We start from the raw sequence: 24,607 nt of genomic DNA, 5'->3' as shown, positions 1-24,607 counted from the left end.
TATCAATCGCTTTTCACAGGTGTAGCCATATTTAATGGCTCTGCGTGACCGTCACTCTTGATAAAGAGATGACTAGCTCAGGCCACGAGCTGCTGCCGCGCAAGGCGGAGGACTTCCGCAAGCAGGAATACTGGGACCAGTTCTTCCAGAAGCGAGGCGAGAAGGCTTTTGAGTGGTACGGCGATTATGCCTCGCTACGATCTGGGCTGCAGGCACTGCTCGGTCTTCCTGACGATGCTCCTTCCTCGCTACTGCGTCGCCTCAAGGCCAAAGTGCGCGTGCTGGTTGTGGGCTGCGGTAACTCGGCGCTGAGTGCGGATTTAGCAGCCGACGGTTTCTCGAGTCTCTTGAGTGTGGACTTTAGCGAGCGTGTGATCGACGAGATGCGGCGTAAACACCCGGTGCTGCAATGGCAGGTAATGGACATGACGGACATGCGTGCGTTGGAGGACGCCAGCTTCGACCTGGTGATGGACAAGGGCGCATTGGACGCGCTTATGGCCGAGGACACGCCCGAAATTAAGCGGGACGCCTTGAAGATGCTGCGCGAGGTACGACGTGTGCTCGCTCCTGGTGGTCGCTACTGCTGTGTCACCATGGCACAGGATTTCATCCTCCAGCATCTGCTGAGCTTCTTCAGTCTGAAAGACGAGACAGAACCAGAGCCAACGCACTGGAGTGTGGGCGTACAGGAGCTCCCACGTGACTTGCGCAAACCTTTCGCTCCGTTCCTCGCGGCGGCGCTCAAGTGCCCCAAGTCGGACTCTAAGGCTTCCAGGAAGGCGCAATACAATGCCAAGCAGTTTATCAGTGACGTAGGTTATTCTCGTCAGCAGTGGTTGACACACGAGGTGGAGGCCACGCAGTGGTTCGCTATGACACAAGCAGGACTGCGCCAACTGAAGGTTGGTCGACAGGAGGTCATTGAGCTTATCGCCAACGACGAGAAAGATGCGACCAAGGGTTTGGGTCAAAATGGCGCGGCGAACGGCCAAGTCAACCCGCGCTTTACGCTTCGTCTGGTGGACGCCCACATGCGCGGACCCAATGGCAGCTGCGCCGTGTTCCTGATCCCCCAAGGCCGCGAGCATGAGTGGATGTTTTCGACGGAGGAAGGAGCGAACGAGCTGGCGGCCGGCGCTGGATTCAGTCGCCTTATAATTGTCGCCCTTGGCCGGGACGGTCACGCCTTTGAGAGCACGGCGAAGGTGCAGGAGGAGCTGAACGCCAAGGTGATGGAACTGGCCCCTGACACGCATGGATCGGATGAGAAGATTCCGTATCTGACGGTGGAGGAAGGGCTCGGTGCTCGAAACATTGTACACCAAGGAACGTCACCACTTAGCGGTGCTTACTTCGTGGAGGAGGTGCAGGAAGACAGCGAGACGTTTCGTCGCCTGGTGTTTCTTAGCAATACCAACGTCATTCAGAGTGAGGTAAAGATGCTCGCTCGAGGAAACAATGCCCCTGCTGCTTTTGCTGCCTCTCCGGCCCCAGTTGAGACCCCTGCAGCTATTGATACATCCGACATGACGCCCGAGGAGGCTGTAGCTGCCGCCAGGAAGAAGAAAAACAGCAGAAAGAAGAACCAGAAGAAGAAAAAGAAGGCCCAGGCCAAACAGGCGAGCGTAGATACGTCCTATCTCGCATTCGAGTATCACAAGGGCATGGTTGCGTCGCTTCACGCAGCTTCGTTGTCTTCCAGATCGGTGCCTGACTCGCTACACCGGACACTGGTACTTGGTCTCGGTGGTGGCTGTCTGGCCCAGTATCTTCACGATAACGTCCCAGGCATGGATGTGACGGCGTGTGAGCTGGATCCGACGATAGTGACGGTGGCAGAGCAGTACTTTGGCTTCAAGCTGGACGAACATATGCGTGTAGTGGTCGCTGATGCACTCAAGTATGTGGCAGAGCAGTCCTCGGCAGCTGAGAAGCAAAGCTTTGACTCCATCATTGTGGATGTGGACGCCAAGCAGCGTGATGTAGGCATGAGTTGTCCACCTGTCAGCTTCGTTGAGGACGCGTTTCTGGCTCATGCTCACAGTTTGCTGGCCCCTCGTGGTGTGCTGCTTATTAATGTTTCCTGCCGTGATAGCGGTTTATACGAGGAGATCATCGCACGACTACAGCGTGTGTTCTCTGGCTCTCGTGCTGTGCTGGCGCTGAAGCCCAGCGAAAAGGATGTGAATAGTGTCGTTTTCATTCGCAAGGCTCACACGAAGGAGCCCGACGCTAAGACATTGTTGCAGCAGCTGCATGATCAGGGGCGTCGACGTGGTAAGGCCCAGGACTCGCCACGTTACGTTGATGACGAACTGTGTGAGCTCATCCGTGACATCGAAATCACCAAGTAGACCAACACGTAAGTAGGCCCATTTTGTTCTTCTCCGTCTTACATCGATGTTCCTCCAGCTATCTACTGTGTTGTGTCTACTTATCCCATGTGCTTGGATATCGAGCAGCTTCGTCCTCCCACTCCGCCCGGAACGTGTCAAAGCGATACAAATTCCGTTCAGGCCTCGAGATTTTGAGATCCGTGGCGAGTGAGTCGGTACCTACAAGGCCTCGACTGGTTTTGTGGGTCGTTGACACCTTCTTCCTTCCGCTAACTCTCGTGCCTCCTCGACTTGAAGTAGTCGCTGAAGACTCCACGTTGTAGAGCTGAACAGTGCACCAGACCACGGTGAGTGCCAACACGTTCCCGTGTCGAGGATGTCGGGAAATCCCTACAACTTTCGCTGCAACGGTGCGTTCTCCAATAGCCTCGGCGCCTCCAGTGGAGCTGGTCACTGAATATACCGAGGCCTGTGTCAAACCCGAAGTGGATCTCGAGAAACGATCAGCGTCTGTAGTACGACGCATGAGACGTTCGCAGAAGAGCACAGTGTCGCCAAGTACCACATCTCCTTCCTCGGGCCCGCATTCGATGGTGAAATAGTCGGCAGCATTTCCATATCGTTTGGCCAGTCGAGCTCGACGTTGTGCGTCCTCTTTGCTAGTCGTGTAGAGTTGCGAGACCGTCGACTGTGCGCTGGGGATTCCATCGCTGTTGATGGCAAACACTCGAAGACGATACACCATCTCTGGCTGCAGCTCGCGAAGATATGCCAGAGGCTCACGACCATCGAATACACGACGCCATTCGCTGGGGCCATCATTCATGCTGGAAGCTCGTGGGGTCAGCGCCTCGATGCGTTTGCAGTCTACAGTATATCGAACTGCACCACCCGGGCCTGGATGCCAGCGGACGAGTGCAGTATCGGAGCCCACATCCACTCTCCCGACGCATGTGGGAGCACTGGGGGCGGTATAGATTGTCAGTGCCTCACTAAGTCCACTCGATGCGTGAGCTCCTACCAGTCGTAGGCGGAAATGGTAGCGAGTGTTCGGCTCTAAGCCACTCACGGTCGCTGTTGCTTCAGAGCCACGATAGCTCACAAGACGCATCTCGTCAGCTTTCGAGGTTCCTCCTGGCACCTGTGCATCCTCTTCCTCTCCGTCCCGACAACCAGCGTCGCGCTTCAGTACGTAGTGGACATCCGATTGTGTCCACCAGCGAGCGAATTCAGGGAACGAAATCTTGCCATCAGAATCGAGATCAAAAGCTGCAAAGTACGCTGCGAGTCGCTCTGGAGTCGGCGGCACTCCCAACTCGTTTAAAAGGGTTTGGAACTCGGGTAGTTCGAGATATCCACTGCCATCAACGTCGTAGCGATCGAAGCGCGCCTTGAAGTCGACAGCGCCATCATCCAGGCTCGTTTCCTGGGCCCATTCCTTCAGCAACCGAGACACCTGATCATCTGCGCCATTAGGCGCTCGTAAAGCTCCGGCAGATAAGCTGGGGCGGGCGTTCGCTACTGCCCAACGCAGTTGCAAGACGCCACTTTGAACAGCAGGCTCGAGGGCAGCGGTGTTAACTGTCGGTGGCGCTGGAGTGGGTAACAGTGTGTTCACGATGACTGGTTCGCTGTGTAGACTGAGTCTGCCCTCGGCATTGACAGCCTGCACTCGGAATTGATACGTGGATCCGCTGTGAAGTCCCAGCACCTCGAACCGTGGCGCTGCACCTCGATAGATCTCGACGTATTCTCCTGCAGACTCGTTGGAGCACTGTTTGAGAATATATCGACATGTTGAAGCGGAGGTGCTCGATTTGCTTTTTGAAGCTTTCAGGAGAGAAGGAGACGACGTGGCGCAACTCAACGACCTACGAGAGTTCGTCGAGGATCGAGAACCTTTAGAAGAACGAGAGCTTCGTGATGCGGTGTCCGAGAGATCCAAGACGCCATGGAAAAACCTCAAGAACTCGTCCCACGAAATGCTCTCGTTGTCGTCTGTCTCGATGGCGTCGAAAACACTCAATGAAGCTCCCGATGTCGCGCCGTTTCCAATTGCACTCGCTGCTGTAGTTTGCTGGAGGAAAGCAACCAGTTTGGGCTTGCGACGTTCGATCTCCTCCATGAATTCATCGCGTGAGATTCGACCATTCCCATCGGCATCAGCTTCTCGGAACACTTGCTCTAGCTCTCGTAGTCGTCGCATGTAGTAGGAGGAGCTCTCCCACGCGAGCTTTACACTGTAAGGGCCTATCGTAATGGCTAGTGGCTCAGCAGGTCTCGCTGGAGCTGTCACGAAGTATGAGAAAGCGTAGCCACCAGCACCGAAGCCATTAAGCGCACGGACACGAAAAACGTACTTGGTATTCGGCGATAGACCCGTGGCAGTGAACGAGCCGCGAGGGGCCCCGTCGTTATCGGAGAAATCCTTGGGATCGCGACAAATCTCGTGATAATTGCTAACTCGGAACGTAGCTGACCCCTCGGCGCCCGCCGTCTCAAGCTGATAGAAAGCTGGGGCTCCACCTTTTCCAGTGGCTGGCATCTTCCATCGCAGTTGCAGCATTGTGGTCAAGTCCAGTGTGTCATCACTGTCATCTCGCTCAAGTACGGGGATACTCGGAGGTTGACCAGAAGTTACTAACTCGCGAAGAACATGCTGCTCTCGCGGCACTGCAGACCACAACTCCAACTTCTTCAGGAAAGGTGCAGCTTGTGTGTCATCCCATTGAGCAAAGGCACATTGTCGAGGAGCTACACGTCGCACAGCGATCATATCGCTCTCAGGACTGCAATAGAATCTGCCTCGATACTGTTCGCGTCTACAAACATGTCCTGGCAACTCAGCCCGACGTCGATGGCTGGAACCTTCAGTACCGAGAACAAGCTGGAAGGCGTTCAGCATCCCGCACTCGTGACAAACTGTCTCCCACATACAAACGGAGCTCAGTAGTTGATCCGTGTCTCCGCGACACAAAGCACGACGTTCGTCGCCGACCACAGCCAAGAAGGCCTCCAGTTTAATCCGACCGGGTCCAGTCGCACCTTTGGTTTCATCAGGGTCAGCAAAGAATTCTACAAGTCTCTGAGTTTCTTCGGGTTGCAACACTACGCCAAGACCTCGAGCAAGAACTGCCAGCTCACGTCCAGTCACGAAACCATAGCGTGCGATGAGGTTGGCTTCTTTCAACTCCTCGTCCAGCTCTTCACCGTTTTCGTCGATGGCATCACCACGAGCCAAAGCCTGTTTGTGCTTTTTAGTGCAGTATTCGACACATGCTTGACGGTAGTTAACTCCCGACGGGCGATGCAGCAGCTTAAGGAAGACGTCACGCAATGGAGAAGACGCGCAGTGGACATCACAGCTAACAGGAGCAAAACTCTCCCACAGAGCACGACAGCGTCCCGCATTACGAAAGCCACGACTCCAGCGCACCCACGCGTCCAACAGAGTGCGATCTACAGCTTTGAGAGCTTTCCCAATCTCTTCCCAACGCACCGTCGCCGGCGTTGCAGGGCCACTGCGACCTGAATCCTCGTTAAAGTCGTCTTCGTAGCTGACATTGTTGTCTACATTCTGCTCGCCTTCCTCACCTTCTCTTGGTGGTGGAAGGTGCTCCAGGAACTTGACTGCTTTATCTTGCATAGCCTTGTGTGCTACCCACGCAGCGTAACTTTCTCGACTCTGTTCCCGTCGACGTCGATCTCCCTCAAGCTTCCCACGGAGTGCTGGATTATTGCGGCGTTCAAAGAGGTAATGCTCTTTCGAGAACAGCTTCGAGTCAGGGTCGTCGCCGTCGTCGTCTCCGTTGTCCTGATCGAAGTTATCCCGCAGCACGTGACCCTGTTGAACCAGCAATTGTTTACTCTTCTCCAAGTCTCCCCCACGACCTTGGAAACCTTCACTCATAGCGTGCACATACTTGAGACCGCTGTCCCTCATGAGCTCTGCGGTGGAGCTTGGAGGACGACAAACCTGCTTCTGACGCACAACCCCCGACCCCAAAGAGAAGTCGAAGCGAGGAGGTTGCGGGGCTTGTCGAACTGGTCTCGCGCCGTCATTTGTCTCTGGAGCTGGCATACGGATACGAAGGCGGTCTTTGCGACGAACCCAGGCATTATGTGCCACGATTCCACCCTCCGCTTTCTCTCGGGCTTCTTCTTGACGAGCATTCTCCACAGCTTCAGCGTCTTCCTCGAGCCACTGCAACATGCGCCGTACGCCAAGACGATTCAACGCTGCCATCTCCACATCGGCGGTGCATTTGCCAGAGCTTTGAGAGTTGCCTGCCATTGCTGCCATTGTCTTCTGAAAATGTTCAGCTACGCGGAGTTGAGCCTTCTGCCAGTATTTCTTGCAAAGTCCCAGGAAGAAGGCGTTCTGCTTCTTCTGGTCTGCTGTGAGTGAGCGACGAGCGGCGATCTTGGCTGTATCCCCCTTCTGAGGCTTAACCGCAGCGTGCCATTTGAGCGTCATGTAATACGTCAAAGTGCCGTCTTCGCTCTTGTCTTGGTCCATCATCTGCCGCGTACCTGCAGAGAATTGTGTCGCTTCGTCTTCAGTGAGCGGCACACGTGAGAAGGTGTGACTCTTGGTAGTCCACTTGACCCACAAATCGCCCAGCGAAGGCACAGGGCAAGTGCAAGGGCGTTGAAGTTTTACACCTTCAGGCGATTCCAGGATACTACACTGCGCTAACACGGTCTGAGCCACTCGAAAAGCTGCTGTGGTAATGCGAACGCTGGTGCCATCCTCGAGACTAAGACTTTGACCTTCACCCACGCGTACAATTACTCCTGCGAGCTCCAATATGGTCTTTGTACTATCAAAAGACCCAGTCACGGCCTGTTCAAAAGGCTCCAGCACTTTAATCATCTTTGGAGAAATTGCTCCTGGCTTCGTACCGATGCAACGTCTACAGAGAGAACACTTCCGGGCTGGACACTGACAACGGGTTCGTTGCCTTGCTACGGAATGAGCTGGCTCACGACACACGCCAGGGCAGTCACACGCTGACATTTTGCCTGTCTTGAGCTGGCAATCGGTAGCAGCCAATGCCACTGCTACTTCGAACCAGGAATCCTCACTGGCAGCTCGAGCTGAGTCTAGTTGTGCCAATGCGCGTGCCATGCGTTCGTACTTGTCTTTCCGAGCTACCCACACGTCGAACTGCACCTTGTTCCCCTGGGACTTGCTACTGACACCTTTGGACTCTTGAAATTCCACGGCGCTTCGCTTCGTTTTGCTTCCGGCTTTGTCTGTTGCAGCTTCCAGCGCGCGGTCCTCGTCCTCGAACGCATTGTTCTCGTACAGATCGTCAATGGAATCGTCTCGAGTAGAGGAAGGTGGACGTCTCAAAGTCTCTTTGCTGCTATGGGATCTCAACTGCTTGCCGGCCACCATAGCCCAGATGAGCAAGTGCACACTCGACACTCCCCAATCGACCAAATCAATAGGAAAGGGCTTGCAGAGACAAGAACACAGATTGGGATTGGCGAAACTACTGGTATGAGATCCCCTCGTAAGTGAAAAAAATAGCACAAAGTTGCCTTCAGAATAACCGATAAACCTTCTCATGCTCACCAGTCTCGACAGTCGATCTCAAGTGGTTTGTTACAGTCGTTGCTACAAGTCCAAGGTGCTCAATCCTCGTCGTCTTCCTCTTCGTAGCCATCGCTGTCAGCCTCCATTCCGCCCTGGAAGAGAATCTCGCACACACGCTCGTCCACAAGCCACTCATCCTCATGTACAGGCAGTGCCAGGAAAAACCCAATGACGTCCACAGGGTCCAACTCCTCGTCATCAGCTCCCATCCAGTCGCCGATAGCAGCGAGCACCTCGTTGTTAAAGCGGAAGCCACGCAGGTCCTCGCCAAAAGTCTTCTCGCCCTGTTCCTCCTCCGCAAACCCCTCTTCAACATGCTCGTCGTTCTCCTCCTCTTCATCACCCGACGGCAACTGCTTCTGCTCCTCGTAGTAACTTTTGGGGTATGCGTACTCACAGGCCATCTCAAAGTGCAACAGTTCTCTTGGGTTTGCATCGTTATCTCCGACTGCCACCACGACTGTAAATCTGATGAGCGTCTCCTGTTCGCCTTCCTCCTCAGCCTCCTGCCTCACTCTTTCAAACTTATACGTGGTGATCAACGGTCCCTTCTCTTCCTTTGACACTGACGCCATCACTTTCTTGCGCTTCTTTGTGGGCTTCTTGCAGCTCTGTGGCTCCAGTGTCCAGCGCACGTTCGTAGTCATGACCACGTTGCGTTGGACGTCGTAGTCACAGCTGCAGCTATCCACCGTCATCTTCTCAGCCAGCGTCTTATATACGGTCGATAGACTCGTTACGCCCTGGATTAGGTCCATGGACACCGGGTGCTTAGCGAGATGCTCGCGCACACGAGTGGTCTCGAACGCCAACTTCGCCTGGGCGCTTAATGCTCGTAGCACATCCAGGCGCAGCGCCAGATCGCTGCTCTCAAAGTGCTCCACCAGGCGCTCGATGGCAGCGTCCACATCAGCAGAGATGCTGCTGCCGCGACGGTCGTACGCTCCGTTCATCTTGGTCTTGAGCTGTAGCGACTGGACCAGATTCCGCGGACTTATGCGGGAGAATGTGCACTTTTGTACCGGTTTACTAAAGACATGGTACTGTACCAAAAAACAATTAATGCGGCCTTAATCGAACGTTTGGTCATAACTGTTTAAGATTTACTGAATAATAGCTGACCCCATGGACGCGGATCACACAATGGACAACACCTCTGCTGCGCCTCCGACGCAGTATGCGCAGCAAATTTCGGCCGCCGATTTCGACCGCCAGGCTGTGGAGTACACGACGCAGGAGGTGGAACGACTGAACGCCGCCGTGCGTGCACAGCCGGAGCTCGGTGCGCGCTCCGAGTTTTTCCAAGACGAGGCGAATGTGGCCAAGGGTCTGCCAGTTTTCCAGGGGAAGCACACGCGCTTCGTATATGACGATGAAGAGGGAGAGATTGTGGCGGCCGTGGACGTGACGCAGGAGGCGCTGAACAATGGACCCGTGGTGCGCACAGTCGCGGAGTTGGACGAGGACGTTGACAGCGACGACGAAGGAGAAGAAGATGCAGAAGGATATGATGAAGAGGAGGACGAGGCGGTGCGGAACGCATTTTACAGTGCAGACGGTATGGCTGTGGACGACGCGCACGTGAACGCATTTATGGAGGACGTGGAGATGGAAATGGCTGCAGTAGCCATCGACGAGCAGAAGCTGCTGAGCGCGGCTTCTCAGAGACAGTGAAAAGGATGAAGAAGGGAGGGGGTTGGAGTCTGTATTTTAGTGGTGGTTGCCATTGAGAGATTCAAGTGGAAGCAAGACACGAAGGGAAATAGAACGGATTAGGCTTGTGCATATATCATCATCCTGCGCTGGGCGGCATGTTCACCATCATACCGTCTACTCTGTTGCCTTTAGAATACTTTAAACTTGGATAGGAACCCTGTTTTCTGAGGCGTGTTGCCGGTCTTCTCCGCTTTAAGACGATCTTTAAGTGTCTTGGCCTGCAGCTGCTGCAGGAAAGCCTTGTGGTCCTGCTTGAGCACAAGCATCGTGTTCTCCTTGATGGGCTCGAACATGGACTTAATGGGGCAGCCAAGACGCAGCTGGACGGACTTACGGTCCAGATTGGTGCACGACACCTCGTAAGGGGAGCCTGGAGCGATAAAATAGAGATAGAGATTCCAGGCGAAATCCTTGAGGTCGTCGGCTTTCATCTGCAGTGCCATCTCTTCGTATCGCCGAATTTGACGCGCACACTTGAGGTTTTCAGCCTTAAATTCTGTATTAGCACAAGCAGGTTATTAGTAGAGCACTACCATCGCATTGTTATAAAGTTGTACCATCCAACGTACTCTTCTCAAGGTAATCGAGCATTTCACGGAAGAGAATCTTGTCGCCTAGAATCTCGTCCAGCGAGAAATTGCCCTTTGCAATTTTCTCGTCTGTGAGTGTCGTTGCTGTCGGCATGTCGATCTGGTATGAGTTGTCCGAGTCAAGCACCTTCTTGACAATCATTTCGTGAACAGACGACACTTTAGTAGCCATCTCGGTGTACTGCTGCGCCTTGAGGAAGCGCATGAGTGTGTCCTTCTGCAAGGTCTTAATGGCATCCTGCATTGCGACATCGAAGAGTTTGGCGCGGAATTCGCCTGGTCGTTTCATGCGCTCCTGAGTCTGCTCACGGTCGTCCGAGGGAAGACTCACCTCGTTGGGGGAGTTTAAAGACAAAAAGTCTGCCCAAATTTGGTCTGCCATCTCCTTGCACGACTGCACCGACTCCGGGTCGCGGAAATCCAGCAGACCGCACTCGTCCTTGAACTTGTCGACAGCCATGAAGAAGTTGAGGTTCTCTGCGCAGTACTGTAAAGGTGTCTTTTAGAAGCTCGTCCTACTGGCACAAGCTCAAATTGCATTATATCAAGATTGCCCTACCTGTTTCTGGCAGAAGTCGAGTAGGTAGCCACAGGAAATGGGGTTCGAGATAATGTCGTCGATGACAATGTCTTGTTTGTCCTTGTTGCCCTTCTCCAGCACCTTCACGAGTGTTTCGATCTCATTGCCACCTTTCCTTGACATGGCTGTGCGTTGGTGACGTCGAGTAACAGCAACTGATGCAGCCAGAAGGAGAAGCAGGAGTGGGGGAATCGAAAGGCACTTGGATGCAGTTATTTTCGTGCATGTTGGTTGCTCCTTCCTCCAGGAGCATCCCAGCATCGACCGATTTAGCTGCCAAGGTGTAGAGGAAAACCTTTCGCCCGAAGCGCACAATCCAATACCCTTTATTTTGAGCAACTCTTGGGGTAACGTAATTTGCCAGTATAGTGCGTGATTTTGGGCTCGTTGAAAATAGCCCAATTGCAAAAATGAAAAAAGTTAAGTGAAGCTAAAGACTCAATAGATTCGTGTTACGCAGGCTAATATGAATGACTTTGAACCCCACTAGATCGCGTTCGTCTGTCCTTCTCACCTTCGATCTGTTAGTGCCCCGATTTATCATCGCCGGTGATCGCACTCGTCACGTAGTTCACCCCCGACGACACGGCCCCCGTCGCTCGCTCCATCAACGACGGCTCCTCCGGGTTCATCTTGCTCGAAGCTTCGGACGCTTTGTTGGAGATACCATCGGCTGCGGCGGACGCTCGCTCTCCCATCGCCTTCTTCGTAGCTCCGAACTGGTCCTGCAATGACTCAAAGCCATGGAACGTCGACTCGCGGGTGGAATAAAAGAGCGACGAGATGGAGTCCTGCATGGATGACAGGGTACTGGAGCCCTTGTCCTTGGCAGTGTCCGCGCCTGAGCTGATGTGGTCGCGCGCGCGCTGGTCGTAATCACGAGCGGAGCTGCCCAGGTCATCAAGTGACGAGTTCGCCTGCTCCATGGAGCGCTTGGCGGCATCGACAGCATAGTCCGATGCGTTGTTCCCTTGTCTGCGAACTTCTTCGGCTTTTTGCTTGAAGTCATCCACTGACTTTCTAGCCCGGTCCATGACGCTCTCGAAATAGGATGAGGCTGTCTCCTTCGACGATTTGTGCGAGCTGTCGTAGTCGGTGAGCTTGGACTTGAGGGAATCAAGGTAGTTCGTTGCTTCATTGGCACCGTTCTGCATCATTTCTTGCAACTTCGAGAACTCCTGCTGGGCGGCGTTGTTGTTCGAGGTCTTGTCGGAAATAGCCATGGTTGGTTTTTAGTAAAAGGTGTTGTTTAACTTGTGCGCTTGAGATCAAGTATTGGAATGAGCCGTACTAGGCGAGCAGCTCATCGCTGATGTTCATCAGCAAGCGTCAATCGATCGCAATGACCTGCGCCACAAAGGATGGAAGCCATCTATTTTTTATGGCTGCAATAGAACGCTTTAGAAATCTCAGCGGTGAGAAAAAATCTTTTTTTAACAGTCGGCGTCCAATATGTCAGATAAAGACTTAATTATTATGCTTAAGCTTTGCTTCGAAGTAGCTGTGATATTGTGCCACTTTCAGGCATTCCAACCGAGGTCAAACCTAAACTCTCTTTATCTCTTTATCCACAGCTCCGCCAGTGATGGCCATCCCCGACAAGACTACCAACAACTACAATCAGCAGAGTTCTCCATGCTGCATGAAATGATGCAGCGCGGTGCAAACGAGGCGTCGAGTTACCTGGACTCAGGGAACCCGAAGACATAATTTATATCAAATTCAAAGGACATCGAGAAATACATTACGCGCAGCAACCTAAGAACTCAGCAAATAATTAATTGGAGCGGGGAAATTGCAAACGTAGATTATTAGTGAAATAAACTACATAGCCTGGTTGAAGCCGCCTAAATCCAAGCATCCACGGTGGTGAAAGAAGAGAGTAGTTTTTGTTGGGGTGTTCCTGGGAAGTTGCAGAATGAGCTAGAATATGCGTTTCGGAGAAGTCGAAGGGCTCAAAACCAACCATAAACTGTTGGTTGTAGGAAAATTAATTCTGTATCGTGGTACACCAACTTCGTAAATACATATTTTGCTGAAGCGTTTGTCGTAAATAAATTATTGAGAGAAACAATAAACAATAATTGGCAATAAATAAATTTATCAGGTTCCCTGGCTTTACCGACTACGATAATTCAGAGCGCAATGGACCGAGCCAGGTCAGCTGTGGACGATATTCAGGAGGCCGGGAGAAGACGTTCGCAAAGATGGCAGCGAGGTATCAGGCTCCGTCGTTGATGCCGCCAAGCGCTCCATGGAGCAAGTAGGGTCGGCATTCGACATCCCGGGTAAGTCCGTGCAGGCGTACGATCGATATGTACGCGACTCCATCAACGCGATCGTCCACGATGGCGAGGAAAATGGCTCCAGCACGCTGTCGTCCTGGCAGAATTCCATCTCATCGCTCGTCAATTCCACGCGCGACGCGACGAGTCGTTGCAGAGCCAGTTCGTAGCAACTAGAAAGGCAATGGCGGAACAGGCATCCTCCGTAGCGGACGGTATACTCCACCAAGGCTTCGGAGTCGTCCAAAAGTTGAAGCCAGCGGATACGGCTTCAAAGAGCGACCCCACTATGATGGATCGTCTGACGGAAGCGGTGTCATCAGGACTCCTGATTCAGGAGTCGACCATGTGACAATACCAAGAATACGCTCACAAAGATCTCGTATTAATACATGTACCGGTAACAGACTATGGAACAGTAATCCTACAGTGCCTCGGTTAGATCTTGCTTTAAACTTGTCACCCCGTCATTGTTGCGTGTCCAAACGTTACCGGCAACCAAGCAGGCACCAAGAACAACGATTAACAACAGTACCTCGTATTTGCTAGCTCTTAGCATGTCGTATTGAGACTTGTTTGAAGAACCAAGATCAAACGGCGGTGACCGACATTCTCATCGACGAAGAAGAATCAAAGTTTGAGAAAAAGCTTACCAAACCCCCTTCGCATGAAGAGCACTGGCCGTTGTCATTACCTGTCATGCCCGGTTCGAATTGTCAAGAACTCACACCCACCACTCGCTGGGACGAGGTGTTCACGACCAAAACTTCGGAAAGCTCTAACGGTGCTGCCTGTAGGCTCGAGCGGAAAACTTTCTCATTGTGCGATTAACCGCTTGAGCCACACACATCGACAGCGAAGGGCAGTCAGATACCAACGGAATGGCTGACCTGCAGAGCAAGATGAATGCCCACCAACAAGACATTGACCGTGCCAAGGAGCAGATTCACGACACCACCCAGAAGGCTGACTCGTATTTGACCGAGGTGAGTTTAAAGAATGGAATAATAACCGGATGTCTCGCTGACCCGTGCCTATGACCTCCTCCTTCAAAGTTGACGAAGCGTGTTGAAGAATACGAGACGAACCATTCTGACTTTGAGCCTGCTGGTCAGTACTTGAAGTCGGCGCTTGACGCATCGCGTTCGGCGACGCAGAAGTTAAAGACCCAGGGCCAGGACCTGTCGGAGCGATCGGTTCCCGTGGCAATCGATGGTATGAACGCCGTTCAAAAATCTTTGGACGATCTTCAGAAACAAGCGGTTGCCTACGATGACAAATACGCGGGCTCTCGTGGGCAGCAAGCCATGGATACTTTGCACCACTGGGTAAATGCTGGATGTCAACGTGCGACTGACACAATTGAAACAACCAACGAGCAGTTGACAAAGTTGCGTGACGCTGTCGGAAATATGGCCGGCCAAGCTACTCATGGAGCACAAGTGGCTGTCGGCGAGGCCGCACGTGTGGCTGAATACGGTGACGAGAAGCTGGGAGTGAGCACTGCGGCTGGTGGAGTCGTCCAGAAAGTCCGCGACTTGGATGCACGCTTAGGTGTGTCGGCCACGGCTGCCAAGGTGGACACGAAGATAACTGGTGGCCTTGGCTGCAAGGTGGCTTCAACTACTGTGGATATTGTGACGGAGAGCGTGACCTACATCTCGGAGACGCTGCACAACGCGAAGCTGGCAGCTCAGCAGTCCGATACAGCTCAGAGTGTTGAAGCGAAGGGAGCAACTGCCGCTGGCGCTGCTGCATCCAAGAAGGACGAGGTGCAAAAGACTTTTAGTGAAAGCTTTGAGAAAGGGAAGGACAAGGTTGGCATGGCTACGCAGAAGACTGAAGAGAAAGCAGGTGAGGTGAAGGACGTTACTGCGGAAAAGACCGAGCACGCGAAAGAAAAGGCTCAAGATGAAGCGAGGGGGGCGAAAGGAAAGGCAGGCGAGATGACCGAGTCGGCTAAGGAGAAGGCGGGGCAGACGAAAGAGACTCTAAAACACAAGGCCGGCGAGGCTGCGGAGACAGCGAAGAACAAGGTTGGTATGGCTAAAGATAAGACTGGCGAGACTGTTGACCAAGCTAAGGAAAAGAGTCAAGAGAAGGTGAACCAAGGGACACGTAAGGTTGGCGACGCGAAAGATAAGACCCAAGAGGAGGTTGGAGAGTCGAAGGAACAGTCCAAGGGAATTGTTGGCCAAGCCGCTGACAAAGCAAGCGATTTAAAGGAAAAAGCCAAAGAGAAGGTTGGATCGGCCGCAGACACTGCCAAAGGTATGGGCACGCGAACGGAGGCCAAGACGACGAAGCCCAAAGAGCCGACACTTACTCAGGAGCAGACCGACACGGAGAAGGGTTTGGAAGCTGCTAAGCAAACGCGTGCAAAGGGGTCGGAAGCAGCAAAAACCGCTGCTGGAACGGCTCACAAGGAGTTGCATGACAAGCACGCGAAGCTCGGGAAGATAGGAGGGGAGCGCGAGACGCCTGGATTCAAGGAAGCGCAGCAGCATGCGTCAAAGAGCTCCAAGTGAAGTGAGGCTGAAGATGAGGACAAAGCGTGGTTGCGAGGCGTGGCGCCTCAGCCTGTTGGGTCGATCACTTTCATCACGTTGCATATCTAAGATTGCTGATTATTTTTCTTGGGGAGTTGCGCACGATGAAATTTTTTGGAGCTCAAGCTAATCTAATGAATTCTCACTTCTTTAATTTTCATTTTCTCTTTTAGTCTTTCAGTGTATCACGTAGTAGTAGTCCAATATATCTACGTAAATTTTGTTCCGGTTTATAATCTGGTCATTTGATAAACAATCAGCAGCAATTCCATTTGTTACAGCTTCGCATTGATCTAAAAGTCGAAGGGGTTAAACGATTTACTTGTCACCGGACGTGGCGGTTGCTGGGATTTTAAGGCGCGCTGGAGATTGTCAAATGGATTGCCTGGAGCAGGAGTCGAGATAGAAGCCTACGCAACGGTACCACAATTGGGTCAACAGCAAGGAAGCAAACGGCAAATGAGTTGACACAACGAACCTTTGTTGAAAAGTCCAACATGTCGAAAGGGTCGCTCGAGCTTGCTCCTAAAGTGCCGCTTGTGCTAGAAGGCCCCGGGAGTGATGCAACGGACGTGACCGATTTTGAAAACGAGTTGCTGCCTGCGAAAGACCAGTATCGTTAGATCTGTAATGAAGTTATTCGAGCGAAGCATTACCAGTCCATGGATCTTGACTAGGCGATTCGGCCGATACAGTAGGCACGACCGCAGGCTGTTGAGTAGAACTGCTAAGGGGACTGTCCCCAAACCAAAGATCAGGCTTTGCTGCTGGTTGGGCTACAATGGGAGCTGGAGGTATCGCGGGCGTATCTGTTCAGTCAAACCATCATCAGTGCCACTGTAACACCCCATACCGATACGATCTTACCATCCCACAAGTCGATCAAGTTCTTCGCAGGTACACCAGAGGCTGCAGTGACAGCAGACTTCGTCTCGTTCTCAGCATCCTGGTTACTGCTACTGCTAAAAATTTTGGTTGCCCTCTGCTGCACGAAACTTGCAAATGGGTCGTCCTCGTCTTGCTGAGGTGACTTTGAGGCAGTCTTGACGTGACCTTCAGGCTTCAATTTATCTTCCTTAAGGACAGTTGTTTCCCTCTTTGATCCAGTCCGAGCACGCACAAAATCCGCAAACGGGTCGTCATCGCTTGAGTTCTGGTTGTCTTCGTCTTCGTTGCCTTTCGAGGGCATGTCGTCCTTTAGTCCAAACGGATCGATGAGGTCAATTTCATCCGGTTTGGTTTTTGCAGCAGCCTCTTCTTCGACCTTTTGATTTCCTGCTAACAGCGCATCATATTTGTTCAGCGCTGCATGAAGGTCATCATTGGCCGAAAGATACTTCTCAAGATTCTGGTACAGCACATTAAAATAGGCTAAGGCAGCACTCCAACACATTGTACACTAGGTAACAGAAGCTCACCTCGTCCTCTTCAGCAACAGCGATTGGAATGGCGCCTTCCAGTCTGTGTACAATCTCCCTCACTTCAACGGCGAGTTCCTCCATCACCCCGTGGTTTCCAATTGAAGATGCGGCCTTTCGTGCCTCGAACAGCATATCTTCGAACATTTCCAACACATTCGTCGCGACACGATACAGCTCAAGAGTCGACAGTCCTCCCAGTTCATTACTAGTATTTGAGTAGGACGACGTGTCGATTGAACTCGAGCCACGAGTCTTGTTCGACAATGTTGACAGGCTACTGCGTCCACTTGAGTGCACCTCCGGAGTCAGCACCGGCACCTTGGACTCGTCATATTGATCCGGGAACTTGACGCCTTTCTTGCGCATATTGTGATACGTGTTCACAAAGAGTGGAAAATCGTGCTGTTACCACAATCGCCCATCAAGTTAGTACTATACTGCTGCAATTTTAGCAACAAAGTTGAATGTACTCACCCGGAACGGTAAGAAAGCTTCGCCCCAGGCCTGAATCATGTCAAGTACACGACTGACGATCTCCATACTATCGCGACCACGCTTGTTCGCATGCGTCTGTAATAGCAAAAGTTAGTAAGTCCAGCAGCTTACAAGTGGTGTAATAATCGGGGGGGGGGGGGGCTGTACCCTGTAGAGCGCCTCCATCTCGCCCATATATTGCTCCGTAGCTATCTCCTGATGCACGAGGTCTCCGCAGTTCTTGACGATGGACTCGGTCAACGTCAGTGCCAGAATCACCACACGAGACGACGGATCTCCCAGCCGCAGCTTCAGATACCGGATCGATTCTTTCAGCCTATTAAGTGACACACACCCGCAATTATAACTGCTTCTATGCTATCCCAGCGGCGCTGAACGTACACAGCGCGATTGCTAACGTTGCTGAGCGCGTCAACGACTCGCAGAATGCGGTCCCAGTCTTCATCCGCCTCGTAGTCGCTCGTGGCCTCCGCAATCATGTCGGTCATTTGTTTGATACGCTCCACCTCTGTGGGCGTGTACAAGACAGCCACCGACTTCTGCTGCACGAGCTGGTTGATGGTGGACGTAAGCGCGCGCTTGCTTGGCATCTTCTTGCGCCAAGCCTCAATTGTAGCGTCCATACTGCCAAGACACGGAATGAAGATGAAGTGGCTGTTTTGCTGTGTCGGAAGAGGAAGTGTGTACTCTGATTGGTTGAAATTGATATCATCCTACATTTACGAAAAAGCGGGAAAACAATCGGTGTCACCGACAGAACGTCAGCCGAGATACGAAGAAGGGTGGGAAGAGAACAAGAGGCCAGAGAAGGCGATACACGTTTTAAATGGAGACGCCGGCTGCGCATGGTAGGAAAACTGTCGTAGGCAGGAGCACTTGTAATAATATCTTACAGTTTACATGGATGCATTTAAGGGCGGCTGCGGCGGGATCAAAAGGTCGACCTGAATTACATGCTGGCTACACTCGGTATCGAGGAAGGATAATACCAACGATCTCCCTGACGAAGAAGACAAGGAAGTTTTATCTGATTGCTCGGATGCGCACTCTGCCGCACGCATGGGTACGACTTCGGCCTATCATTTCAGTTGAAACATTTATTAAGTCTTAACAAATTGTGTGTTGTGTAAAGAGCACCACCTGAAAGAACACGCTGCCACGATTGATAAGGGTGTGGAAGCAGTTAAAGCTGGGGAGGAAGTCAAGATGATGAAGAACTCTGTCAAGGAATAGACGGAAGCGATCAGCACGACGTCCGGTAGGAATCGGTTATGCATTTACCGTAAGGTTGCCTTACGTTTGTGGTTGCTGTAACTATACTCTGCTTATTGGATATATGTGGTTATTCTTGTAGAGCACAAGAAGGAGGGTTTATCGATCAGAAAAAAGCGGAAGGTTGAGGAAATCTATTACCGCGGATGATAGCGCCTGTGGCGATGATGGTAAATCAACACGGCTGGAATATGTACCAAGCAAAAGCTCAAGCAAGCACATCGAAGAGCTGCACTCGCTGATCTCGAAGCAAGACGAAATTACAAACGTCATTCCCCCTTTCCCATCGGAGCCCATTTAATCATAAGAAAAGCTTGAGAGTGTCCTCAAAGAATACAAGCAGAAGAACAATCTAAAGTTTCGGGCACGGAGTTCGGAAACGACGGCTGTCTACAACAGGTACGGAGTCGTGTTTGTTCTCCTAAAATGCAGTATTTAACAGAGGCGTGCTATTGCTAATCAGATCACACGGTCAACAGATCCCGACTGACTTTCAGTGAACACACAAAGTTTATCGCTGCACACACGGCGTTTCGCAAGAGTCACGGTAAAAGGGCCATTGGAATCGCAAACGACGATACTGCGGTTGCAAGGCACGATTCCCACCCAGTGTCTCTGGACAAGATGACAACACGTATGCGATCATTATCCGGAATGAGGTATGCAATCTGGTTTTCATCGTTGTTTTTCTTATTGTCAATTAACTGTTAAAGGTTCATGACTACAGGACTGTACGCATTCGCATCCTACGTCTTCTTCCCAAGCTTCGACATATCTTACAACGAAGACTCTGCCACTCGACGCCCAAGGCCGCGAGGACGTGAAAACCCAGGCTGACGCCTGTGTGTCGTCCACACACATTGCAAATGTCCTAAGTGATCGCATTGGTAGGGTGTATGCGTCTGAATTTTAAGTGCTTTGGAATATAATATTTATCTTATGTTTCGTGTTTGGTCCTATTTAGTCTACAAAGTAGCAATCTTATTCGCAGTATTGCTGGTCAGGATACTGGCGAGGATCGCCTAAAGAGCATGCTCCATTGTATTCGTCAAATCGATGGGAGCGACGTACTTGTGCTTCAAGATCAAATGGGTATAACTTGCGGGGTCGTCATGCAGACAAAGGTTCAAAAGCTGATGTTTGAGCGGTGGGGCGAAACGTTGGCGATGGACTTCACGCACGGCACGAACAACCTCGGGTATCATTTGGGTACGTGTAGTTTCAAGGCTGGGCTTGGGTTTTAAAGCAACAGTTATGGCAACCATAGCAATATTGATATAGCAACCATAATTTTTAAAGCAACTTTAACTATCGGTTTTGCTACTGGTTTGCAGAAAGTTTAATCGTCACTACCGCCACTGGAAGAGGTTTCCCAGTTGTCGACTGCATTTGCCTGAACGAGCAGGCGGACACTATCTCGACGATTTTGAAGTACTTCAAGGAAAATAATGTGCGGTGGCGGGAAGTCGAAACAATAGTTATCGACAAGGATTTCACAGAATGGAGAGTTCTGGAGGAATCTTTAACACAAGCAAAACTTTTGCTCTGCCAGTTTCATGCTATATCATATTGGAAAAAGGTGACCAAGCGTACCGTGTATAGGATTAACCCATGTAGACCGAACTCTATTCTGTATTATACAGAACAATTGTTTGACTTGATTAACATATTGCTGTTAGCTCGGTAAAATTAATCCGTTGCAAGCCGTTCGGCATGAGCAGTGTCGTAGACGCTGTGAATTGGGACATAGGTGATGTTTTGGTTGCCATAAATGCAACAATGTACCCACCATCTGTACGATATCTCTGTTTTTATTGGCTTAGAAATGATGTGCAGCGAACGATGTCTGTCATAAAAACTTTGATTATCAGTATCCCCCGGAATCCGATAGCAAAACGGTTTTGGCGCCAGAATGACTGGTCGCGCTAAAGGTTTGTCGGCGCGTCGGCGCGTTCCCACACCAACTTTTCGGCCAGTTCTAGACTAGACGGAAGTGAAGAAGAACTAGGCTAGAACTTGGCCGAAATGTTGGTGTGGGAACGCATAGAGCTGCTGACAGGGAGAAGGAGGTATTTATTTCAATGCGGCATTAGAAACTAATACTTCGCTAGCTAACCTCGGCATGCTCTCATGCATCTTCGCTGCGTTTACGCTTACGGAATCGAATATCGTTCCTCAGGTTAGCAGGTATGGCAGTGCCGTTTGCCCAAGAGTCATGCCAAATTTGATCGCATGTGAGTAGGTTTCCTGCTTCTTTTCGGCGCACGCAGCTGCAGAGGGGGGCATATCCATCGTGCAGCTCCTCACAGGCCTCGCAGAAAAAACGGCTCTCAAACCCTTTGGTTTTTGGTGGAGCCATAGCAGAACAAACCTTGCATAGGTACTGACGTCGCTTGTCCTTGTATTTTCTCTCTTGCTCTTGTAGTTGGTGCTCGGCTCGAGGCAGTGGGATCGAGGCCAAGTCTTCTGCTTGCTTATTACTAGCCAAACTTGTCGCGGTGAGTGCTAATAACTCGACATGTAAGAGACGCATGTACTCTGCATGACTTGGTACTGGTTTGCCATCTTTTCGCATTTTTATCTTATGCACGATGAAGCCGTTCACGATGGCCATGTCGACGAACCCGAGAAAGAGCGAGAAAGAGCGGCCGGTAATACTTCTTGAAGGCAACGCATCGCTTGATTATATACCTCTGGAGACGTAACTGGTCGTGCCGGTCAACGCCCCCCATTCCACTATGATAATCGGCAAGTAGCTTAGGACATGGCACCACTTGAGATATCGCGGATCCCTTCTCCTTTCTGGTGACGGTGGTAGCCGTGGTTGCACAACCGGTAGCAATTAGATTCACCGGTTTTGAGTCCATCCAGGACACAGCAACCAGGTCAGGGTGATCCTTCGACTGGGCAATACGATAAGTTCCTCGGGGCATCGACACGGGCCGCTTTTTTCTGTGTGAGCGCAAATCCAGCTGGCCACCCGAGACGGTCGCTTCGGTGTGTCCCGACGTAGTAATACCCTTTCTCCATCAGCGCGATCGCGAGTGCGCACGATGAGTAGAAGTTATCCGCAATTATAAGACGTTTTCCCTGCTGCCCATCCAGAGCTTTGGAGACGTTGCGAATGATAGCTTTCTGCGCGACTCCCTTCGCTTTATACTTGGCTACTTTTCGCTCTGCAGGAGTCTGCGCGTTCTTCGACTCGTCCGAGGCACCCATGTACACTTCAATGCTGAGCCATACAGAACACCAAGCACAATAGTCAGCTGACTCCGTATCCGACAGAGCATGCCATTCTGTACCATCCGGAACAAGCTAATCAGCGTAGCTTATGCTGTATCGTACAGAGTAAAAAGAGAATACGAACCGAGAACAATACCCGGATTCCGCACAGCAGGTCATGTACACCTTCGTCCCGTACTTATGCGGTTTGTCCTTGTTGTAGACGCGCACCGGATTGAACTTACTTCGGTTAGGAATGGTCCCCTCGTCGAAGCTAATGCGCGCTCCAAGTCGATACCCTCGGCGAAACGTCTTCTCCAGTGTCTGCAATACAGGTCGCACCTTCCAAGCCTTGTCAATCGTAGCAGCGCCCGCGGCTGAGCTCTGAAAGTGAAGGTATCTCATGATGGTACTAAAACGATCCCGAGACATGTATCTGTTGAACGTTCCTCGGGGTATCGCTCCATCCTCCTGTGTCCGCCAGTGCTTGTCGAGGCCATCCGTGTGACTGCACAGCGACCGCGCTATCAGCAGACCCACCACATGTAAAATTTCGTGAGCCTTTATCGATCTTGTCTTCGTCAGCTTCTCCAACAATGCTTCTACTGGTTGTACTGTCTTCGTGGGGTCCTTTGCACTAGCCTCGAGCTGCTTAGCACGCTGGGCGGCAGCGACACTTGGTATACACTCGATACGATACGCCTCGGACTCCTTCGCAATGTGAAACCACAACTTCTTAGGGAGAAAGTAGAAAAACATACCCAACGGCGAACTGGCGAAGGCTGCGGCAGACCTGGTGGGCCCCCATGTTCCGTTGTATAAGTCGGTTGCTTTATCAAGCTGTAGGTCGCCTGTACTCCGGATTATACAGAATTGCAAACATGTTAGAAAAACTACCAGGCACAGCATATAAAGAGGCAGCTGAAAGTACTCTGTATGATACTATCTTACCACAATGGTTTTGATCATAGATCTCCCAACCAGAAGCAGCCATCGTGCGCATAGCAATATCATCTTGTGCAAATTCGCTGCTGTCGTCTTCAAACTCGTCATCTGATTCCACCTCGCTTTCGTATAATTCGGATAGGTCCCCAGGAGCATCGACAGGATCTCTAACAGACTCAACGTCTTCTTGAGGCGCCAGGCCATGGTCAGCTATGTTCACGTCGTCCGCATCAACAGGCCCAAACAATCTTTCAGATCTCATCGCGTCGATAAAGTGTGGGGAATCGAACACATCCAGACCGGTCCAACTGGTCGCAACCTCGCCACATCCTTGTTCTGTAGGAGCCGTCACACTACCTTCGACGTCATCACCGTGCTCTGTATCTGCCGCCGCAGTCGGTTCCGTATCTGCCGGCGCAGTTAGCTGCATGGCATCAGCTGGTTCGGTATCCGCCGCCACAGTCTCCTCCTCGGCGCCCCCTTGTTCTGTATCCGCCGGCACAGTCTCCTCCTCGGCGTCCCCTTGTTCTGTATCCGCCGTAACAGGTTTCTCCACGTCGCCCCCTTGATCTGTACCCACCGCCACCGTGTCATCTTCCACTGCACCAGACAAGAAGGTTCGCGAGGGCATTCTTTTCCTTGCAGCTGCATACGCGGCCTGCTTTCCCATTGGAGGCCGTCCGACAGTTATTGGGCCCCGAAAAGAGGGGGTAAGAGGAGGTATCGACCCTTCTCGCATAGCAAAATCCCACAACGCTTTTGTGCCTAGTACATTCAGCGTTAGAAAAAAGCAAGTCATGTTTATGGCGGGCAACACGCACCAACAAAGTACTCCACTCCTGCTTTGTCCTTACGAAGCCGACCTTTCACGCCTGGTTTTACATAGGTGTGCTCCGAGTCCAGGCCTGTCGGCGGTCGTGCCCTCCATCCAGCCTTGATCAGAGAGGCCCATAAACGCTTGAACTCCTTTGGGTCAATCCACTCCGTCATTTCTGGACGATTTCACGAAATGGTGGGCGAGAAGATGGGATGAAGTTAGAATTTTGAAACCTATGGACGAAATGCGTGGGCGAGAAGATGACGGGACGAAGTTAGAATTTTGAAACCTCTGGGCATTTTATATTGCCTTTTCTATTGCAGAGGAATAATACCCGTCTATCTCCCGATCTCTGATCCAAAATGATAAGATGCCCCATCCCCACAAATACAAACTCCTATATGCGCAGAATCGCTGTCGCCAATTGCGTATATAAGCTTGCAGCATACTTCCCACTGTCATATTACATATTCTGTATAATACAGAACACCGGGCTTAAAGGGTTAAGGCAGCGGAACGTGAAAAGCTTCTCAAGTTGATGATAAAGTTGCTGTATTGGTATAACTCAGTGATAATTTGAATAACGTTTTTTTATTTGTGATACAATTAGCCAGACGTCGGATGCGTACGAAGTCAGCTTCAAAGCCCTCAAGTGGTACTGCATGAACAACAAGACACAAGCCTTTTTCGCCTACTTTGACAAGAACTGGAATACGTGTAGCGCGATGTGGTCATATTTTGCACGTGGAAAGCACTTTACTGCGGGAAACA

General features: G+C 51.5%; 9 protein-coding genes across 9 annotated transcripts; 4 read left to right on the top strand and 5 right to left on the bottom strand.

The window, feature by feature from the left end:
- Nucleotides 1-68: 68 nt before the first annotated feature.
- On the top strand, nucleotides 69-2,357 carry PITG_05300 (methyltransferase; the record flags this gene model as incomplete). The annotated part of the gene is made up of 2 exons (XM_002998923.1): nucleotides 69-1,436; nucleotides 1,503-2,357. The coding sequence occupies 2 exons, from the start codon at nucleotides 69-71 to the stop codon at nucleotides 2,355-2,357; spliced, it is 2,223 nt and encodes a 740-aa protein (XP_002998969.1).
- A 54-nt stretch (nucleotides 2,358-2,411) lies between these two features.
- On the bottom strand, nucleotides 2,412-7,743 carry PITG_05299 (uncharacterized protein; the record flags this gene model as incomplete). The annotated part of the gene is made up of 2 exons (XM_002998922.1): nucleotides 2,412-4,159; nucleotides 4,208-7,743. The coding sequence occupies 2 exons, from the start codon at nucleotides 7,741-7,743 to the stop codon at nucleotides 2,434-2,436; spliced, it is 5,262 nt and encodes a 1,753-aa protein (XP_002998968.1).
- A 239-nt stretch (nucleotides 7,744-7,982) lies between these two features.
- Nucleotides 7,983-8,912, bottom strand: PITG_05298 (uncharacterized protein; the record flags this gene model as incomplete). The annotated part of the gene is made up of 1 exon (XM_002998921.1): nucleotides 7,983-8,912. One exon carries the CDS (start codon nucleotides 8,895-8,897, stop codon nucleotides 7,983-7,985), a length of 915 nt encoding a protein of 304 aa, XP_002998967.1.
- Nucleotides 8,913-9,087: 175 nt separating this feature from the next.
- Nucleotides 9,088-9,618, top strand: PITG_05297 (uncharacterized protein; the record flags this gene model as incomplete). Its single annotated transcript, XM_002998920.1, has 1 exon — nucleotides 9,088-9,618. The coding sequence occupies one exon, from the start codon at nucleotides 9,088-9,090 to the stop codon at nucleotides 9,616-9,618; it is 531 nt and encodes a 176-aa protein (XP_002998966.1).
- A 170-nt stretch (nucleotides 9,619-9,788) lies between these two features.
- PITG_05296 (cleavage induced hypothetical protein) lies at nucleotides 9,789-11,001 on the bottom strand (the record flags this gene model as incomplete). Its single annotated transcript, XM_002998919.1, has 3 exons — nucleotides 9,789-10,156; nucleotides 10,230-10,737; nucleotides 10,810-11,001. 3 exons carry the CDS (start codon nucleotides 10,951-10,953, stop codon nucleotides 9,789-9,791), a joined length of 1,020 nt encoding a protein of 339 aa, XP_002998965.1.
- Nucleotides 11,002-11,252: 251 nt separating this feature from the next.
- Nucleotides 11,253-12,099, bottom strand: PITG_05295 (uncharacterized protein; the record flags this gene model as incomplete). The annotated part of the gene is made up of 1 exon (XM_002998918.1): nucleotides 11,253-12,099. One exon carries the CDS (start codon nucleotides 12,051-12,053, stop codon nucleotides 11,355-11,357), a length of 699 nt encoding a protein of 232 aa, XP_002998964.1.
- A 1,897-nt stretch (nucleotides 12,100-13,996) lies between these two features.
- Nucleotides 13,997-15,643, top strand: PITG_05294 (uncharacterized protein; the record flags this gene model as incomplete). Its single annotated transcript, XM_002998917.1, has 2 exons — nucleotides 13,997-14,101; nucleotides 14,171-15,643. The coding sequence occupies 2 exons, from the start codon at nucleotides 13,997-13,999 to the stop codon at nucleotides 15,641-15,643; spliced, it is 1,578 nt and encodes a 525-aa protein (XP_002998963.1).
- A 225-nt stretch (nucleotides 15,644-15,868) lies between these two features.
- PITG_05293 (uncharacterized protein) lies at nucleotides 15,869-18,219 on the bottom strand (the record flags this gene model as incomplete). The annotated part of the gene is made up of 8 exons (XM_002998916.1): nucleotides 15,869-16,074; nucleotides 16,143-16,264; nucleotides 16,321-16,473; nucleotides 16,532-17,012; nucleotides 17,083-17,487; nucleotides 17,560-17,655; nucleotides 17,728-17,896; nucleotides 17,962-18,219. The coding sequence occupies 8 exons, from the start codon at nucleotides 18,201-18,203 to the stop codon at nucleotides 15,958-15,960; spliced, it is 1,785 nt and encodes a 594-aa protein (XP_002998962.1).
- A 104-nt stretch (nucleotides 18,220-18,323) lies between these two features.
- On the top strand, nucleotides 18,324-19,184 carry PITG_05292 (uncharacterized protein; the record flags this gene model as incomplete). Its single annotated transcript, XM_002998915.1, has 4 exons — nucleotides 18,324-18,428; nucleotides 18,496-18,643; nucleotides 18,713-18,838; nucleotides 18,935-19,184. The coding sequence occupies 2 exons, from the start codon at nucleotides 18,640-18,642 to the stop codon at nucleotides 18,811-18,813; spliced, it is 105 nt and encodes a 34-aa protein (XP_002998961.1).
- Between the last annotated feature and the right edge of the window lie 5,423 nt (nucleotides 19,185-24,607).

The sequence above is a fragment of the Phytophthora infestans genome, genomic scaffold (genome assembly GCF_000142945.1).
Source record: "Phytophthora infestans T30-4 supercont1.7 genomic scaffold, whole genome shotgun sequence".
Lineage (NCBI taxonomy): Eukaryota > Oomycota > Peronosporomycetes > Peronosporales > Peronosporaceae > Phytophthora > Phytophthora infestans.
This window is presented reverse-complemented; position numbering and strand designations above follow the sequence as displayed.